This window comes from Plodia interpunctella, chromosome 5 (assembly GCF_027563975.2).
Source record: "Plodia interpunctella isolate USDA-ARS_2022_Savannah chromosome 5, ilPloInte3.2, whole genome shotgun sequence".
Lineage (NCBI taxonomy): Eukaryota > Metazoa > Arthropoda > Insecta > Lepidoptera > Pyralidae > Plodia > Plodia interpunctella.
In genome coordinates this window covers 2,113,513-2,134,211 of record NC_071298.1, presented here as the reverse complement: position 1 = coordinate 2,134,211, position 20,699 = coordinate 2,113,513, and the positions used below count along the sequence as shown (strand labels likewise).

Here is a 20,699-nt window from a genome sequence, read left to right as displayed (position 1 = left end):
TTTTCTATTTGGCACCTGTCACAGAGATCAATAAAACAAAGAGCATCGTGTCATACGTTTTTATTATTTCTTTGGATTTCCCTCGCCTCAGGCGAGTATCCCGAGCCAAAAGTCTACACAAAACTATATATTCCTGATCACACCTCGACTCGGAAGCAACAAATAAAACATATCATATCACATTGGTTAAAGTAAAATAAAGCTTCATAATTTACAAATTGGATTATAATCAATTGAAGTGTATTCATGGCTTTGACTGCGCTAGATATTGGCGAGCGTGAAACTGATTTTGGTGGTCACCGTTTTCGATCTACTCATCTGGTCAACTGTGACGTTGTTTTATAGAAAACTATAATACTGTCTACTAAAATTCTTTATCTGTGGCATAATCTGTTAAAATATTCTAATATTACTCGCTAACAAATTGACAAAAATATGAAAGAGGCGCTAGTGTGCGCCCTAAAAAATTGCGTGTGAGCGAGAGCCAAATAGATGATGTGGGCTCGAAATTCCACCTGAGTTCAAATTGTTCTCGCTTATAAATTTCGCGCGAACGCATCGATCAATTTCACTGTTTCGTTTGTAGATTTGCTTAAAAGCATCGAAAAAAATTATAGTAAATTTATATAGGTGTAAGAAGAGGCGGGTGAATTTCACGACTGTTTGAACGCGGCGTGTAGCGTTTCATTAATGTAGCACATTTTTTTAAAATAAAGAATTATTTTCTTAAATTAAACATTTATAAAATTAACATTGTACCAGTACTTATTTATAAAATAGGATAATGAAATTGACATGGTACAAATTAATAAACACTAATGACATCCCGCGGCGGAGTTCAAAACGCTCGTGAAATTCACCCAGGCGTGCGTTGAATTTGCGTAATTATCGGCAAAAAACCTCCGACTAATTTCTCATCCAGTGTCTTCTATAATATTTGCTATTTTGTAAGTATACACACTCGCCAATATTTAATGCCATCCAGTGTGGAATATTAGACAAATCTTAACTAGTTATTACACGATTCGTTATCATATGTATCAATGTCCCAGTATTACACTGACCCATTTGCAATCACGTTGGAATTGCATAACATTTCCTATTTATAACCAAAAAATACTAAATATTTTCTCCTTAATTATGTTACGGTCTAAAAAAACATTTCCCCTCCACATCGTCACAAATCACCAACATTAATTTCAATCATACATTATATAAAATATCTATATTACAACTAATGATTTCCATTCAAAATAGATAGGATTATAAGAAAAACGGTATGTAGAATTTTAATAGACTGTATTAATATGTATGTAGAATTGATTTTGCTTTAGATTATTATTATGTACATTTTTATTTTTTTATATACATGGAATGATACGGCGCGAGTGCGTTCATTTTATAACCCTATCTAGTAATTGGAGAACACGATGTTTTAATTTTATTATACTATATATTTTGATTAGATTATCGCGGTTCTCATAACCCATGGAATAAATTATATTGAAAAACCACAGGAAGCGTGTTGTTATGTTGACACAACTCAATTTGGCAGGATAATCATTAAGACTTTCTCATTGAGAGTGATTTACGTTTATCTATGGTTCCTCAACAAATATTGCAAACGCATTCGATGACAAAATAATGGGTATGTGTGACTAAAAAAATATAAATCTTAATTATATGCACATATAACTGCAATTTCCTATATTATCTATAATAAATCTTTAAAAATGGAGCATTACATACATAGAAGTGTCCAATGAAAAGATTAAAAAAGGGATTATGATATATTTTAAATCTATGGTGATTTTAATGTATCTGACATAATTTAATTATTTGACATAATAATACAATGTAAACAAAGTTTTACAAATTTCGAGACGATGTTGGGATGTTAATGTACAATAAGAAAAAAATCTTTAAAATGTCTTGATTCCAATATTTTGATCATTTAAAATATGCAGGACGGTGAATACACGACGTTCTAATTCACATTTTAAGTGTCCAAAATAGTGATGTCATTATTAATTTTTATTAGTTTTTTTAGTAAAATAAATCTTAAGAATTCGTCACATTTCTTTATACATATTTCACCTCAATCACGTTAGGATTTAATAAGGGTGAGTACAAGTTTTATTTTTTAAATTAAAGTTTATCACTCTCTCGCGAATCGCTGGATAATAAATTGTTCGCAATTCAAAAAAAAAGTCGACATCAGAATATACCAATGAAAATTATTGACTTTTATAAGCAACGTATCCATGTTTCTCTTGAAACTCTCATCTTACGTGTTCCTGGTTTCTTCCCAGCCGTCGAGCGTCGGCGCCCAAGGTCCACTTTCCTTTGTAAAAATACGGCGCTATATTTGAACGACAAAACAAAAGCTACGCAATTTGACTATACAGATTTACAATGTGGAAGTAATGGCAATCAGTCCATGTGCCATAGAACACTGCATAAACGTTGGTTTGTCCTCGCGTTCATAAGTTGAGGTGGTGGGGGGTGCTGGACGCCAGGGGAGGGGCGGGCAGCGCCGCCACTCCTGAAATTATTATATTTCATTTCAAATTCTACTCACGAGTGGTCGTCCATTAATCAAGTGAGTCCTGGAAGGGATCTAGTAAGATATCACTTGATTATTTTTCGTAACACGCGCTGTTTGTAGACCCAAAGCGGTGTGTATATTTTTAAATACTTTTAAGGATTAACTAGCGGATATTTTTAAATACAGGCGTGATTCTAAAAAAATACGATTCTTTTTACCACAAAGAATTTTAAATTGTTTAGAACCAACCCATAAAATATCACATACTTAAAAAAAATTGTGTCTTTTATGGGGGTTAGTCTTAAATATCATCTCGTATCACAAAGAGAGAAGAGAGTTAAGAATGTTATGTATATTAAATAATACGTCTTTCCAAGAATATGTCACGTCAATGACTTCATTTGTGGCTGCCATCAGGTAATCCCGAGTGCAGCCGTTTTAGGCACTTCCTGCGCAGTTATACAGACAGACATGACAGGGGAACCCCCTGTCATGTCTGTCTGCGATAAACTCAAAAATTATCGGACACATTTTTGTACGGTTTTCACCAACATCAACCATTAGTAAAACCGTACAGAGAAAGGTTCAGGTGTATAATTCATTATAGTTTACCTGAGCGAGGCAGGGACGGGCGGCTAGTAAAAAAAAAATATTAAGAAACTCACCGATTTCGCCTTCTCCATTGTCTGTATTTATAGAAACTCCGTCAGACCTCGGCAGTGCGGGCACCGCCTGCGTGCCGCTGGGTGTACTCCTGGTGGGAGTGGGCGTGGTCCTGGTGGGAGTGGGCGTGGTCCTTGCGGGAGTGGGCGTGGTCCTGGCGGAGCGCGGGCGGCGGCCGCGGCGCGGCGGGCGCTCGGAGACGGCGGCGGCGGTCGGCAGCAACGACTGGGTTTCCGACGTCGTGGTGACATCTTCTTGAGGCTCCTCGGTTGGTTCCGCTTCTTCTTCGGGCGCCGTCTCTTCGGCTGGAGCTTGCGATTCCTGTGGGACGTCATGAGCGATGTTTTTTTTATCGATAAATCGTATTTTAGTGATAACATGAAAAAAATATCGATACCAGATTGTAACGTAATGGATTTTAAAAGATATTTTTTCATATAATAAAACTGTAAGTGGGCTGTTTTGGGTGGATCTTAATGGGACTAACAGAAGCCAATTTTTTTTTAGATTTTACATATATGTATATAATATTCGCGCACTAACAAAAACTATCGAATGGAATTTGCTACGGTTTCCGGGATAGGCCAACTTACAATCTGGTAAGTAAATAAGGTAAGTAATGACAAATTTATTTGTTAGACAAATCAAAAAACCCCGGAAATATTGATTTGACTCTTGATCGGTCGAACCGATTTCGATCAAACGTATCTAAGAACCGTCGCATAAAAATTAGCTATCAAATAAAAAGAACGGTTCACCCGTTGATGACGGTGCCACGTAAACAGACAGAGACAGTTAGCAAACTTATAATATCCCTCTATTTGCGTCGCGACGTTAAAAATAAGCAAGTCAGTACCCGGCGCCGCAGCGCGCGCACGCGCCGCGCCGCGCGCACGAACGGGTTCTCGCGCTGCGCGCTGAACGTGCCGCTCTGCAACAACAACAACAACAACAACAACAATAACACAACAACACATTCATATTTCCTCACGAAAATGTAGATATGGGAATATATGTAATTCAATACATACACTTCCACATCTTCGAAAAATTGGCTTATGTAGGTAATACTGGTAGTACTTCACTTGTAAGTTCGTTTGATCATATTCATACGATACCCACTCGGTAACTATCGTATTTCATGTTTAAGCTTACATTTGAAAGTACTAATTTGAAATATTGTATGAAAATCCATTATTCCCTTGGAAATAAATGTGAACCTCGCCGAACAGACGTCATCAAATCCGTCGTGACATCAAAGTGAATAACAGATAAGTACCTATTCTTTTTTCAAAAGCTGTATTACAATGTAGTCTGGTAGAACATTTTATTCTACTTTTGAAAATATGAAATTTGTTTGTACATTAATAATCGTATTTTTTTTATTATTCGTGCAGACAGGCATCATTTGAATCACTGAGAAAGAAAGAGTACGATTCACAGCTCGTGTGTTCTCTATCTGTTATTTTCTTTCCTCGCGTGTACAATATATTTTGACATTATGCACGAACGTTGCGTAATTTGTTTGGAAGCTTTTAATAAACCCAAGGAAAAATCAGCAATTTACGACGAAATTTGGCGAACTGTGTGCCGATAGTGTGGACCCGGCTGACACTTTATAACACAGCCGACAGTCCATACAGTCGAATTTTGAATGCCACGCAGGGCTATCGTGGCTGAGATGGTCGAGAAGATTTTCCCTCTGTTGTCAGAACAACATATGGAACGTCAAATATATACTTTGCAATCAAATGCAATCGTAGTGGTTCATAGTGGTAACTCACGTTAGTAGTGACAGAGTCGTCGTCCCCCATGAGGGGCGCGGTGTCGTCGGAGTCGGAGTCAGTGTGCCGGCGCTCCTTGGCGACGAACACGCGGCGCTTGCACACGGGACACACGCGCCGGTTCTGCGTCAGCCACGGGTCCACGCACGACGCGTGGTACGCTAGGAGCGATTAAAAAAACACAGTGACTTTTTGATCACTGGTGGACATTTTGTCTACACGCTCAGTCTTGTTTATCCTTCCACGATCTGATATACATATGTATGATATATACTTAATTGAGTTTTTAAACTAAAAATTGAAACTGAAAAAATCTAGGAATAGTTATATATAAATATTTCTGTCACATATTTGGTTTTCTCACCTAGATAAATATAAATATTTTGGTAAAATAATTTTGCGTATAAAAAGAATCGCTGAAGAATCGCTAGTGTCCTAGTTTAGCGAATTCTTAAAACTTTTCAAAGACTGCCTCCTTGTAGAAGACTAAGTATTTGACGAAGCCAAATTAAAAATAAAAATTATTTCGTCAACGTGTTTCTCAAGGCTAAAATATTTCATAAAAATGATCAATATTTTCACGGAGCCCAAACAGAGCTTACACGACACCGCGGTGCACACTTTAAGAACCGCTGCACAAATGAACTCCAGGGAAACACTCCTCGCGTGTTATGAACACGCCCAGCCTGTTTGAAACACGGCTCGCGTGCGACTGGTGACTGACCATGCGCACAGGGCAGCACGCGCAGCGTGTCCCCGTCCAGGTAGTCGTCGAGACAGATGGCGCACGTGTCGTACGGCACCGCCTTGCTGAACTCGCACGTCGGGATCTGCCGCAGGAACTTGTTCGGCAGCCGCTGGCGCCGCGCGCGACGCCGCTCGCGCACGCACTTCACTACCTTCATTTAAGAATTAGTTTTTTTTTAAACTAAAATATCACTGTTATAGATATATAGATAGTAGTAAAAGCCTGTTATCATGCTGGTGCACAGGGTGTAGAATATTCCCACTGCCAGTCAAACAGATTCACAAGAACGACCAGTGTACTGTCCACTAAAGGTAACTTTGCCGTAGTTGGAGGAATGCTCCGAGGAATGTGTCAAACAATTAAACTCATCAAAGTCTAATTACAAAGAGAATTTATCATAAAATTACTTTTTATTGCTATTTAAATTAAAATTCATATATGTGCATATAAAATTAATATTCTTTATTTATTCATAATCATCATATCGAGTGTGTTATTGCTAACACTGGTGTCAGATTTAATTCAAGTCGCCTAAAGGCATCTGACGTGACTTATGACTACTTACCGCCATCTAGTGGCAGGTAGTCGCATACACACTAATGAACAAAACCGTCCACCACTATGCAGGTTTCCTCACCGAAAGTAAGTGGTGGTCTATGAAAACTACTATATATGAGTCAGATTGGTATACAAACTCATATAGCACGAGTAGGATACGAACCTGAGACCTTTCGATCCACAGGCGGTCTTAACCATTACACCGCCACCACTTCAATTTGTTAGAATAAATGAATAGTAGTAAAGCGGAAGATTTTATGTTTATTTGGCAATCGCCGGTCAAAGTGGCTTCTCTGCTGACTATAATATGTTTGCGTTGAGTATTAAAGTGAACAAAATTGTTTTTTTTTTTACGAAAGGAGTACTTTAAAAGTTGATTGAAAACTCCCGGAGTCTTAATCAGATAAATGATGCTCACCATACTGATGAGGATGATGACCAGACACAGAACAACGACGACAGCAAACGGCAGCAGCAGGTGCGTGTTTATGTTGAACGGAATGTCGTCGTTCACCATCACGTAGTAACTACAACCGTGAAACGTTCCGGTTTTTTATAAGACAATAAAAAAAGCGCGATTTTTTTTTCATATATTTTTTTATGTTCTTCGGCCACGGCCGTTTTGTTTTTAAACGTTTTACTTATTCCAGATTTTACTGAAACAATTTTCCGTACCATTGTAACCTTCTAAATGCATCTTTGAATACAAAACGTACTGTTCAAATTAGTTTCTTTCGCCATTTCTTCTCAGCAGTGGTCGTTCCGTGATGCCAGTAGTTTGTAGCTTTTTGAGAAATTACTATAGAATATAAAAGTTGACGTGAAAAAGTGCCTGTGAAGGTCTAAATTCTGAATAAATAAATTGATTTGCAAATTTGGATCTTTATAACAATCCGCGCCATTGGGGACGAGACGAGCTCGTAGTCTCGTAAGGGTACTCACCCACTGGTGTAGTTGTAGAGGTCCATGAGCATGAACCCGGCTGAATCGCTCACGAACACGGACGGTATAGTTATACCCTCGGGGTCTTTCGCTGACATCGTCTCTGGAATACAACACAAATAGTTTCAATATACAAAATGGCCGCCACAAACGAAGCTAATATTGATGTTGCACAGTTTGGGAAAACATGATTTAACCATGATTTGGGGCCCGCTCAAACTGTGTGATTTGTCCTAATATATTTATTATTATTATTTCTCGTCAAAGAAAGGGCGGTGAAGGACTAATTTCGGGATAAAAATGTTGATTTTAGTACTGTTTCGAATGGGTAATTAAATACTAGTTTATGCGCGACTTCGTATTCGTGTTAAAATACCGTCTATTTCCGTTCCCGTGAATCTCAGTTCTTACCTATACGCCCCTAGGAAGCTATATAAATTTCTACACCCAGTAGTTTCGTCTGTGTGTTGAATCTCATTTCAAAAGGATTTTAAATACATTTACTAGTTGCGTCCCCCGGCTTTGCTCCTATGCGAATTTCAGGATAAAAAGTACTCTATGTATTATTTGTATTCTACAAATGTAACAAATTTCAGCGAAATCCAAGCAGTGTAGATTTAGCGTGTTTAACAAACATCCTGACACATTTACATGCAAACATTCGCATTTATAAATGCATTTATAAAGTCCCAGGATGTTACAGTCCTGTCTCAACTGCCCCACGTCCTGGACCATGTAATAAATATAACATTTAAAAGTTTCAATAATGTAATGTAATTTTAATACTTGACATTCCTACGCCAACTGTGGCAGAATATGTTGTACTTCTGATTGTTGTCATCTATTTATATCATCATATTCTTTGGAATAAATGATTTCTATTCTATTCTATTCTCATGGAGGACTTGAACGAGGTCAACGACAGAACGTTCAGCGTGGCCACACTGGTTGAACATCGTCTGAATAGCCCTTCCGACTCGACAAGAAGAAATAGTGGGATATTGAATACTGATGAATAATTAATTTTAACACGTTGGTTTGTTTATACACGACACAGCTTTCAAAGTATCCAATTGTAGTCATTTCCACATCATATAAAATTTACAATATAAAAAGAACGTCCATTATTCGAGTTGACAAAAACATACACAGTGTCAACTTATTTGCAACGAAGCACATTGACACTATGTAGTGTGCAATATTGTAATCAAACTGAATTAATTGTTTTGATAGTATAAATCAATGAAAAAAGATCGGAAGGAAGACAGTTCCGTAGGTGTTTATCACTAGCTTTTGTCCACGGCACCGTCCGCATTTACCACGGGAATATTACATGTTTCCGGAATGAAAGTGCACTCTTCTGTTAGTAGTTGAAACTTAATGCTAGAGGAGGCTTTCAACTAAAAATTATAATAACAATACAGTCATATTTTTGAAAGACCTATGCTTTAAGCCGAAGAATGAAGTAACTGACAGCTAGATGAACTGCATAATGCGCCATTTACATAGGAAAAATGACTTGTAACTAAGTACTCTTAACTGGGCGTAAAAGCGGGCTTATCGCTAAAGCAATTTCTGCCAACCTTTGGTCGTTTCTTTGTCAACTGCGGAACCTTAAAGTGAAACACTACGAACTGGATACTAAAAGTATCGCTTGTTTATTATTTACTTCATGTGTATAAATATGTCTGTGGCTAAGATGAGACAGGGTTCTACGGCCCAACAGTTCCCCAAAAGAGGATTGACATGTGTCATGTAAAAAAGTTATTTAGGTAGTACATCAAACAATTGCTGAATACAATTTTATTTAAAGGTAGCTTACATTTATATAAATAATAGGTTAAATTAGTAAAGTTATACAAAAACGGGGCCAGGAGGACGCTTATAGTTAAAATGTAAGTTAATTCGTTTAGTTAAAATGAAGGCCGGCAGGCATTGGACGATCCGAACTCTGCAGATTACCTAACGGCTGTTGTAGACATTTTCAAAATTTTATGGTTTTTGGCTAAATCTAAATCGGTTGAAATTAATATATTTTTTCTAAAGTAAGTAAAGAGCCTAAAGTGAATGATATTGAATGATATTTACAGTTGTTGTAGGTACATGCTCACCGATTTCACTGGAGTTGACGTTGTGCACGATGGCGCAGTGGTAGCCCGCCGCCTGCGCATTGCGCACCTTCGTCTCGAAGTTGCAGCCAAATCTGAAATTATAATAGCCATTTAAGCTCACGCTTGTCACGATTGTCTTGGAGCGAACATAAACGGATAATCTGACAGTTGACAATACAATCTGCACGGGAGGAAAGATTGTAAAAGTCAATTAAGGGATGTTAAAATGGAGATATTTGGGCTTAATTGGTTAGCACTGGCAATAAGCCTGCTATAATGTCACACCGACATAATCAAAATCGAAAATCGTAATAAAAACAACTGTACTCATAAATTTTTAAATAATTTCAAAATCAATGAAAATATTATACTCCTTTTTTGAGCAGTTGTGTAAAAACAATTCGTATTGAGCAATGACCGAAGATTTTATTGGCCCGAAAATAAACTAACGGTGACGACAAAATTGTTTTTGCCCATTCAATGAACTTCCCATCATTATGTGATTGAGATTCGAACAATAGATTTAGGTCTATAATATTATTAAATTAAAAATTTAATTGATAGGATACCACCTAGGCTGTGGCTTCATGCTGTACCCTACCAACATTATAAATGCGAAAGTTTGTGAGGATGTATGTATGTTTGTTATTCTTTCACGCAAAATCTACTGAACCGATTGTTATGAAATTTGGTACACGGGTAGAATATAACCTGGAATTACATATAGGGCTACACTTTTTACCCGGGAGCTAAGCCCCGGGGCGCAGCCTGTAATATGTATTTGAGTATGCGTGTTTTTTTGATCGGAAATAATGGTTTTACCTCACTGATAAAGATTAATAAGTTTTTATTTTTGTATTAGCCTATGGTGTCCCACTGCTGGACAAAGGCATCTCTGCTCCACGATCCACTTCGGTTCGTTGACACATCTTTTATTATGCTAAAATATGTTTTAGTCAATAGCCAAATCAAATGAACATTATTATAATACGACGGTCGAAATATTCTGCAATCAATATTATGTTATCTTAAAAATGATATTATCGCATAGATATGCCTCAAAAGGTCAGTGGAGCAATCCACATGTTATATCTAGTGGTAAGATCTGTATTCTATAAATAAGTCTCAGCCAATGTCGGAAGACGATAAGAATTATAGGTCTTTAACGACTTATATCTAGCACGAGTATCCTACTGTACTATTGTTGCTGTCTCAATTCGGACGAGTTACTGTACCTCTCGCCATATACAAAGCAATGTCGACACTACGCCACTGTGTTTAGAGACCAGTTTGGCTGGCACATACCTAGCGACCAGCGCGATCCATTTGCCGGTGAAGTTGTCGTAGGCCGGCGGCGCGGTCATGTTACCGCAGCCGTCCTCGGGTTCGCCCGGCACCACGAGACCGCGCAGCCCATCCACCGGTATTACTCCACCAAACGACGCTGGCATGTCTAGGAATTCCTCTGCTATCTGTCAGGAATAAGGGAAAAGAGATTTAGTTAGCCTTATAATAGTAGGAGCACGGTTTAACGAGGTTCATACAGCTGTTCGACGGCTTTGCTAATGGCGATAGCGATTCCACATTATCGCCAATGTCAATGCTTGAACATTGCGTAGTTTGTGTGTTTTTATTTACCGCAATGAAAAACCAACAGTGTAGATTGAATCCATCAAGTTCGGCGAACTGGTTCACAATTGTGTGGAGCCGGCGTAAAGGCGAGACAGCCGCTAGCGCTGTCGACTGAGTCAGAGTTGTCACAAAATATGAATAATGAGGAAATATGAAAGGCTCTTCCAATTAACTCCTGATGGAGCGTTGAGGATTGTGAAGAGATACTAAATCATCAGCATTTTACAAGATATAAAACAAATAAATAGAATCAGGACAGTCATCGGATTTAACAATATTTTCAATTAGCACTTTTTATTTACGCTGTAAGGAATTAAATAAAAACAAAATTTTGTTATCTGCAAGTGTGTTTGTTGAAAGCGATAAGATCAGCAATGAACCCGATTTCATTGTAGAAATGCAATGAAGATAAAAATGTAATCGTATTTGATCTGATAGTTCTGATCTTTCAGACAACATTTTGCCACTTTATGATAAAGCATAAGTTTCTATTAATACGTATAAGTTTTTATTTTGTTTTTATGCAACATGATAGGGACATAAGCTCTTATCCCACTGATATTATAAAGGCGAAATTTGAGTGTATAGTATGTATTACTTTAAATATATATATTAGGACAAATCACACAGATTGAGCTAGCCCCAAAGTAAGTTCGAGACTTGTGTTATGGGATACTAACTCAACGATACTATATTTTATAACAAATACATATATAGATAAACATCCAAGACCCGGGCCAATCAGAAAAAGATCATTTTCCATCATGACCCGACCGGGGATCGAACCCGGGACCTCTCGGTTCAGTCGCTAGAACCTTACCACTGCGCCACCGAGGTCGTCAAAAACTTTAAGAAATAATAATAAAAAAATAATACTAACCAAGTGTTGCATGCTATACACGTAAAACACTTTGATTGCGTAGTGTGGATTCATTTTGTTACATGTCTCGTAAACTTGTCAATACCAGCGGATCCTTGCGGTGGCGACCTCCCAACCTCTCAACCCATATAACACCAGAAAAATTTAACCCCTCTTCGGAAATAAAAGTTCACATCTCAGAAAACCAGTTCACATTTCAGTGAAAAATCATCCGATACCGATTTTCCCACGTCCCAGGATTCGAACACCGTCCATGTATGACGTTTCAACCACTGCACACTGCGGGTAAGGCTATTAGTGCTGATAACAGTTTATTATTGATAACTGATCGAGTGAACTGACATTGGAAAAGTACGTACGTTGAAGTATTGGAAGTGTTCTCCAATAGCTAATTACAATCTAATCTATGTTATGAAAATCTGTACGTCGGTAAACGAAATTGTTATGAGACATATTTTAATACACATGTACTCAATAAAATTTGGTAAATATATTCTCAATTTAAGCTGGTTTGACTGGAAGATATCCCTTCATGGGATAAGTCCGCCATTGATTAATTATCTTTTTACTACTGTTGCATATAAGCATTTATAAATCTTAATCTAATCAATCTAACACAAATCAACAATAAATTTTAGTCTGATGTCTCCGAATCATTTTATTTCCAAAAACTTTAGTTTTTGGGCAGAATGCTTTTCGCTTACATTGACCCTTGCAGATCGTCGACGACACTTAGACACAGTATCAGCCTCAAAAGTATACTTTGACTCAGGTACTTCTGGGTTTAGATTATCAACATTTTTTTTTACATAAATATCATTTCTATCACAAACTTTTATTGTCATCCATCGACGAGGAATTTAGTTGCATTCAAGATGTGACAAAAACATTGATGATTGTCACAATAATGCATTGTTGTGAAAATTGAAGCGACGTGGAAAATTTCAACTCCGGTAGTGCTTAGGTGAAATTCAACTCGCAACATCTGATTGCAAACAACGGGTGAAAATAAATGAAAGCTTGTAACTTCGGTAAAAAGTTGGTAATGGTTTAAATTATGATTTCAAAGTCAGCGCTAATAGCCCATCATACCACTTCGCACAACACTAACTGCACTACTAATCACTGTGTACACTATCAACATTTTCTATGCTGTTACAATTAACTGCAGCCACTAGTAACGACAGTGGTAATGAGCGCGTACAACAAACCACTGATATAGGAATAAATAACTATATTTTGAAGTATTTTCCCACACAAATTGCAGATAAGATTGCCGAGTTCACGTTGGTTTGAATTGAATTATCTGGAGATAAAGTGGATTACCAATAACAAATATAGTAATAAACAACTTCTAATAAAAATACCAAGAATAATCTTAATTTAATCACATTCATTAAGCTGTTTGGTAGTTGAGTTTTATGTTATTTTTTTTTCTGACAATATATTTTTGGTTTAAATCTTTTTTCTATGGGCATGTGTAACTGTAACAACTGCAGAAAAACTTTCAATGAAAGCATATTAACATACTCTATCGACAGATGGAATAGGCTAGTTGACAATTTTTTGCTTTGATGGCTATTCAAAGGCCCTTATATTATTAGAAACACCAGTGAAAAAATACTGTGACAATGACAAAACTTTCAAAGATACGACAAAAATAAAATCACACATTTTGGACTCGTCCAAACGCTCCATACTAAATGACACGAACAAATGACCTCAAAGCGTGCTAAAATATTCGCGAAGAAGGTTATGTTTGTTCGGCAATAACATTACATTAATGGTGATGACTTCTTAATAAAAGTTGTTACAAAATTTTATTTTTTTAAGACGGTCGAGTTTGTTTTACCAAGAACCATTTAAATCTTCGGATTAAATGAACCAGCTGCATTGTCACAGTGTATGAATTATCATAATGATCCTAAATATATCAATTTTACTTAGATTATACATATTTTTTACAATTATTTGACATTGTCAACTACCCTATTTGTACTACTGCATATAATTAATTAAATAAGAACACAAACCGCTCAACTGATTCTGTTAGGAATGCGTAAGGACCAGGGCAGTCTACGCGAGCCGATCATGTTACACCCTTCACCGAAATGTATCAACTAGCTAGGTCAACGAGGTGAAGTACCAGGTATGACCTATATTGATGGAAACATATATTTAATGTTGCCCGGAGCTTCGCTCCCGTGGGAATTTTGAGATAAAATATAGCCTATGGCAATCTTGGATAATGTACCATTGTAATGGTGAAAGAATTTTTGAAATCGGTCCGGTAGTTTCGGAGATTACCCGCCTTAAACATACAAACTCACAAACTCTTACCTCTTTATAATAATAGTATAAAAGTATAGATGTAAGTACTTTGACGATGACCCTTGCTCAAGAAGTTGTGTACAGACTTATTGTTGTTGAGTTATGCAGAGATCAATGCGTTCATGCTTGGTATCAAGCCAAATGATATAGCACAAGCACGAGGATTAACGGTTTTTACAAGATTTTATTTCGTTTCATCTGTCTTGTATGTCTGTAATCAAATTTGGCAAGTTAAACGTCCTACAGAATAGACATTTTCCAAACCGCTACAGTTTCCATGACAATCTATTAATATGATAAAAGTACGACCTAATGATGCACTCAGAATCGGCGCCAGACGAGGGAGCTCCTCAACAGGTTACACGGTAATGATTTTTTTGTGCAGCATGATCTCTCTGACGACAACAAAAGCTGTTAAATATGATTTTTTTTTTGGTAGAAAAAACATTATAACTTTCAAAAGGCGGGCGTGATTAAGAAGATAAGATAATCGGAGATGAATGCATGTGCAATAGATTAAGTGAATGACAAACCGCGAACACAAAGAACGTGTCGCCGTGAATCACTAACTATCACAATGTACGCGTCACCGCACGCACTTGACTTCTTTACAATTTACAAGTCTAGTGCAACTGCACTGAAACAAAGTTAGGACACAAGGTAAATCAGGTTGCGGGAAACGTAACTCTATGTCGTCGGAATAATAGATAAATTTCAATAATCTCAAATCTCATTTTGTTGCCTACCCTATGGTTATGTACAGTCAACAGTACATCAAGTTACCCTGCATGAACCTCTATGGCGCGGCAAAAGCGGCGAGTTTGTAATGAATTTGGGTAGGTTGATATGCAGTTGACTATACATATTGAACGAGCTGCTAAGCTTCGATAACAGATGATATATTGTGAATAAATAAAATGCGCCGAGTACCTAGTTTCGTTCTAGCAGAAATTTGGAATATAATAGCGCTTTAGATTAGGACCACGTTTTGTTATGCTTCCGTTTGTGGTGTACGAAAATAAGGATATAAAGACTTGACAGCAGACTGACAACAACAGAGTTCCCAGGCGCCGGTCATAAAAACACAGAAGCCTTAAATTTTATAAAATCCAGGAAGCCAATAACCTGTTTTCTGATCAATTTAGCGTTCGTTATATCAAAATTAGAAAAAAAAATTTTTTTTACAACCCGCCACTTGCAAATTGATCAAAAGTTAAATTATAAAAATTGGCTAATTAGTTAAAAATTACATCAAATTACCAAAATTAAATAATCACACAACATTATTACAATATTCATTATCACCTTCTCCCTGGCATGTGTACTGTAAGATGTGTATCACAGCTGTGCCGAAGGGCAGGCAATCATTCTCTAGAATCATATTAAGCAGTAGTAAAATTTTCTTCTAAAACCTGAGAGTCAGGTGGCAAGTGCAGTATTACGTCGGGACAGCGGAAGTACGCGCACGCAACAAGATGATTACGATATCGTAATTATGAAACCATCAACATGTGCAATGAACACTGAAATATAGTTGTGAAAAGTTGCGATGACGCTGCATCATGGCATGTAGTAAACAAGCAACAAGGAAATGAATAATATGGTAGGTGGTATTATATAGCTCTTGTATATCTTATATAAATAAATAAATATATTAGGACAAATCACACAGATTGAGCTAGCCCCAAAGTAAGTTCGAGACTTGTGTCATGGGATACTAACTCAATGATACTATATTTTATAACAAATACATATATAGATAAACACCCAAGACCCGGGCCAATCAGAAAAAGATCATTTTCCATCATGACCCGACCGGGAATCGAACCCGGGACCTCTCGGTTCAGTGGCAAGAACTTTACCACTATGCCACCGAGGTCGACACTATATGGTGGTTATATAGTTCTTTTTCAGAAATTGTGGACTGGTTCTGTCATCAAATATGGTCACTCTATATCCTGTAGGTGTTGTATGAGGCAATTAATAGTCTAATCAACAATAATATTCTCAAGCAAGGCTGGCGGCCGGTTCAAAAACGTTTATTTTGTACCCTCACCCTAGGGTTCGCCACTTACAGCCCCAAATCAAACAGGGAAGGTGAGGTTAACTTTTATTTATTTACAACAGAGTTCGAACAATAAATTTAATTGTTTATTTGTTCATTTATTTTGTATTGCATTCATATTTGTCTACCCCATAGAGGTATTACAAACATTATATTTGGCCATACAAATGTGCAATAACTTTACAATGTTTGAGTGCACATCCAGATTAGAAAGCATTGTTAGATAAAACATGAACATATACTGACCACATGTGGTGACTCCTTAGTGAACACGATGATATTCCCAGAGACAATGGTCAGCAGGGCCAACAGGCCCGCTATGTCACTCCACATGGTCTGATGTTGGCGTGATCACATTGCATAGAATCATTCACGCAGTGCGGGTTGCTGCATTTTCAATGCCTGATGAATTAAGGTTTGATTTTATTTAAATGACAGTCAGTTCCATCAACTTTGTATGATCTAATTAGGCTCCTAAACCCGAAAACATGTTTTCAAGTATAGTAAAACTTGGAGTGATTTGTAGACAAAATCAATCACAGCATATATTTTGAAAAATTAGGTTTCATAGATACCTATGTTAAATATCTATATTTACTTATTTTTGTATCAAACTAGAAATTTCAGCAATACTATAATGTGTACAATAAATATCTTATAATAATATATCCTTAAACCACAACCTTGTGAGATTATAATGACAATATGAGCATAAACAACACAAGATAAATAAACCTAATTTATTATCTGTATACCAGCAACATATATCAATAGGTAATCCTAATGTTATACTTAAAAAATTTGTGTGGGAAGCAAGGTTGAGAACTAGGGTATTACACCCAAGCTCAAACATTTGATTTCAACTTAATATTCAGACAATTCAATAACTCACTCTATTCAACAAAATTGTTAAACATGGACAGTGCTCTGGCACTGATATATATTTTGATATTGTTACTCTTAAATTAGCTGTATATTCACAAACACAGCACAACCAACAAAGAGCAGAGCTTTGTGGCACCTTGGACCAGATGTCACTTGACACACTTTTTCAGAAACTTTTGTAATTTGAGTTCTTTTCTGCACCCATTTTAGGGCTCACACAGAGGATTTGATTATACTGTTTATTCCCAGTCATTAAGTTATAAGATGTCATAGCTATAGAAAACACTTCCAGTATTTGTTATTACCCATTAGGCTTAAATTACAACTTAAACTAGTTACCTATCACAGTTAGCTATGCCAACCAAATGCAACCAAAAACTTTACATTAAACAATATCACAGAAAGTCACAACTGTGGCATCAATGCATTTTATTGGCTTACTTATGCCAAATATTTTGTCAATTACAATAGTCAAGAGTCACACGGTTAAATTCTAATAGTAAGAGAGGAACAGGAGAGGTCCGTGCCACCAAAGTTTATGAAAAAACTCGATTTTGACAACCTATTAAACTTGGTTATGGGGAAATTTGTCATCAAACCAAACAATATTCATATGTTAGTTTGTAATATTAGTTATAATCAAGATAATTCGATTAATCGCGTCACAATGTACATCTTTGGCCTTGGATCACGTGTTAAAATCCGACAATAATTTCATTTTAGCATACCACACACCAGCACACAAAGCGAATATTGCAAGTAGGTACATTATTGATAACGTAATTTGTTGTACTTTACTTACAAATAATTGGAGTGAAAACTGCTTTAAATAACTTGTGGACACTTATTTAAGCACAATGCACCGTATCATTAAAATTTTGATTGGAAACAAACAAGAAAATTAATTATTACGACTTAAAATTATCCTGCTGAATTATCTGTCAAACAAGCTAAACAAAGTGTATTGTCTGTCAGTCATTCTGACACTTGCTTGTCAAGTCTGACAAATATTTAGTTCATTCATTTCAAGATTAGACGTTCTAATTCACGCATCTATTGCTAGAGTGTGTATTTTATAAAGCCCTTAATAAAAATTGAGCACATCAAAGATAAAAGAAAACTAAATGAAATATAACTTTTCCATAAAACTTTTCGGTACCCGGCCTAAGATGGGCGTTGCTCAAACCAAGCATATTACATGTAAACGTAGATAAAAGGGACAATAGATATGCACTTTATATGAAGAAATAAAGAAAAGAAAGAGGCAAACGATTTGTCTCGTGATTTTGTAATACACTATACCCTTCCGAAAAACGAAAGATATGACTGTTTACGTGTAATATGTTTGAATTTTTATTTTATAAACTTTATTTTAATATAACATTTTCTTGCTAACAAACATTATGATTTTAAAATTTTGCAAATGAAATCTTTCGAGGGAGCTGGATTGTAATGTAGTCATTAGATTAGGAGATCAGCTAACAAGGTTTAGCAACGATTGACACCTCTTCTTAAAAAATGAACAAATTGTTTAAATCTGTGGTGTAAATCGAGCGTACAACATCCCTAATAGATCTATCTTATTATTACCATGGATTTAGTTGGTACTAGTACCTACTAATTCCATGATTATTACATCCATAGTTAGGTATTGACATATCCCCATGGAATTAGTAGGTACTACGGAGTATCCTACTAATTCCATTGTACTAGTACCTTCTAATTACATGCATATCCATAAGAGAATGACATGTCAAAATAAGTGATCGCTCTCGCTCAAACCTTTTAAAGGCCATACATTTTAGCCTTTATGAGTCTTCTATCTAGTAGGTACAGGGACATTTGAAATTCGATGTTTTCCACAGATTAGTGAAAATATCGATTTCTCATTCACTCAGACAGGTGATATATACCTAATATCGATAGAATTTACTCGATTGGCAAAAATGTTGCACAGATTTAAAAACATTAAACTGTCTATCTGTAGATGTTTTTATATCTGTGGTCTGTCCTTAGATCTTTCAAACTACGCAAAGGATTTTAATGCGGGTTTTTTAACAAATAGGTAGTGGGATTCCTTTAACTCGAGTGAAGCCGGAATGGAAGGTAGTGTCATTATTAACCCCGCGCGCGGAGCCCATCTAAACCTATGATTATTAACTAGACTTTGCTCGCGGCTACGCCTGCGTGAATCTGGAATGAAAATTACCCTATGGCCTTCTCCATACTTAAAACTACACGTATGTAACATTTCAAAAGAAAATTGGTTGAGTAGATAGATCGTGAACAGGCAACAAACAAACTTACTTTCGCATTTATAATATTATTTAGGATTCTTTGGAACATTATAGAACCAAGCAAGAACAAAGTTCAAATCCAAACTGTCAAAAAATACATATTTGGGTTAAGATATAGAAGTAGTAAAACTACTCTCCTTTTTCGCAGTGAATCTAGTGGTATTGATTGAGTGACTACCTAATAGTCTATTTTCTCTATCTAAGTGTAGGTGAAAACTTAAAACCGCATGAAAATCCGTGCAGTGACATGAAATCTGTGCATTGAGACAGACAGATAGACGCGGTAGAGGGACTTCGTTTTATAGGTATGTAAGGATGTAACACACAAGTGCCTAATCACTGAAATTTTTATTTCGGCAGGAACACGTCCATCGGCTGATACATGCTGGTCTTCAGCTTAGATAGATAGATAGATAAAAACTTTATTTGTAGCCACAGTACACACACATACATCAATGTTAATACAAAAAAATAACTGACACAATAAACGGGTAAATAACAATCATACATAAGAAATGTGTATGTGTGCTGCAGCAATACAAAAAGGTCATGGCTCAACGATGATGTTGCTCCTAGGGGAGCAACGCGTTGATTTTCAGCCATAGCCACAGTAAGTGGAGAGCAAACAAGAAGAGTAATCAATCAGTAAATCAATAAAGTTACTTACATAGAAACAGACATGGAAACAGGAAAGAGACGCAACAATAAAATATCAAGCGATAATTCTGGAGATGTTCTTAAAAACTGGTATGCTTACCAACTTATTCAGCGGCAGTGGCCGCTACCGGCAACGGCGCGTTGGATTATTAATCTTTTGTTTTTGCAGCTTCTCGCTTCAATAGGAGCGTTATAGGCCGATTAGAGGGCGAAACTTGGCAGACGCACGTACGTCTCTTGACTTGATTGTTTTCCCGCCAATATGGCGTACTTGCCTTTGGACGTGTGCACCCAAATAATGAATTTTGCACCACTGGTATGGTACTGACTTTGCCAGTCGCTTCAGCTATACAGATGTAAAGGTTGGGGAGCTATTTTTCTTTGGTCATTGCGGGGAGCAAAATTGTTAAATGCTATTTAATTATGTACCTTTGTCTGTTTTCGTATGTTTTTTGTCTGTTTTTTTATGTGTCGTAGGGCATTTCTTATCAGTAGTGGTCATCCCGATACGTCAATTGTTTGTAATTTTGATAAATATTATTTAATTTAGAATATGACGTGAAAAAGTGTAAGTGAAGGCCTAATTTCTGAATAAATG

General features: G+C 36.6%; 1 protein-coding gene across 3 annotated transcripts; it reads right to left on the bottom strand.

Annotated features, from left to right (window-relative positions):
- Positions 1 to 45: 45 nt before the first annotated feature.
- Positions 46 to 20,304, bottom strand: gzl (godzilla E3 ubiquitin protein ligase). 3 transcript variants are annotated; one of them, XM_053745057.1, is made up of 11 exons: positions 20,202 to 20,304; positions 16,509 to 16,664; positions 10,660 to 10,826; positions 9,355 to 9,446; positions 7,244 to 7,346; positions 6,720 to 6,828; positions 5,720 to 5,894; positions 4,996 to 5,156; positions 4,068 to 4,142; positions 3,214 to 3,532; positions 46 to 2,545 (listed from the first exon to the last, which is right to left on the bottom strand). In XM_053745057.1, the coding sequence occupies exons 2-11, from the start codon at positions 16,593 to 16,595 to the stop codon at positions 2,484 to 2,486; spliced, it is 1,350 nt and encodes a 449-aa protein (XP_053601032.1). In that variant the 5' UTR covers positions 16,596 to 16,664; positions 20,202 to 20,304; the 3' UTR covers positions 46 to 2,483. The 3 variants fall into 3 exon arrangements, with proteins under 3 accessions (XP_053601032.1, XP_053601033.1, XP_053601035.1); XM_053745058.1 differs by lacking the exon at positions 20,202 to 20,304 and adding an exon at positions 17,950 to 18,128; XM_053745060.1 differs by lacking the exons at positions 16,509 to 16,664; positions 20,202 to 20,304 and adding exons at positions 11,867 to 12,145; positions 12,959 to 13,067.
- Positions 20,305 to 20,699: the final 395 nt, after the last annotated feature.

What these genes read in the sequence shown, in the direction of transcription:
- gzl (XM_053745057.1), bottom strand. Translation starts at nt 16,595, where the DNA reads ATGTGGAGTGACATAGCGGGCCTGTTGGCCCTGCTGACCATTGTCTCT. An exon ending in CGTGCTGCCCTGTGCGCATG is followed by an intron (nt 5,157 to 5,719) that starts GTCAGTCACCAG and finishes AATCGCTCCTAG; the next exon opens with CGTACCACGCGTCGTGCGTG. An exon ending in CAATGGAGAAGGCGAAATCG is followed by an intron (nt 2,546 to 3,213) that starts GTGAGTTTCTTA and finishes TAATAATTTCAG; the next exon opens with GAGTGGCGGCGCTGCCCGCC.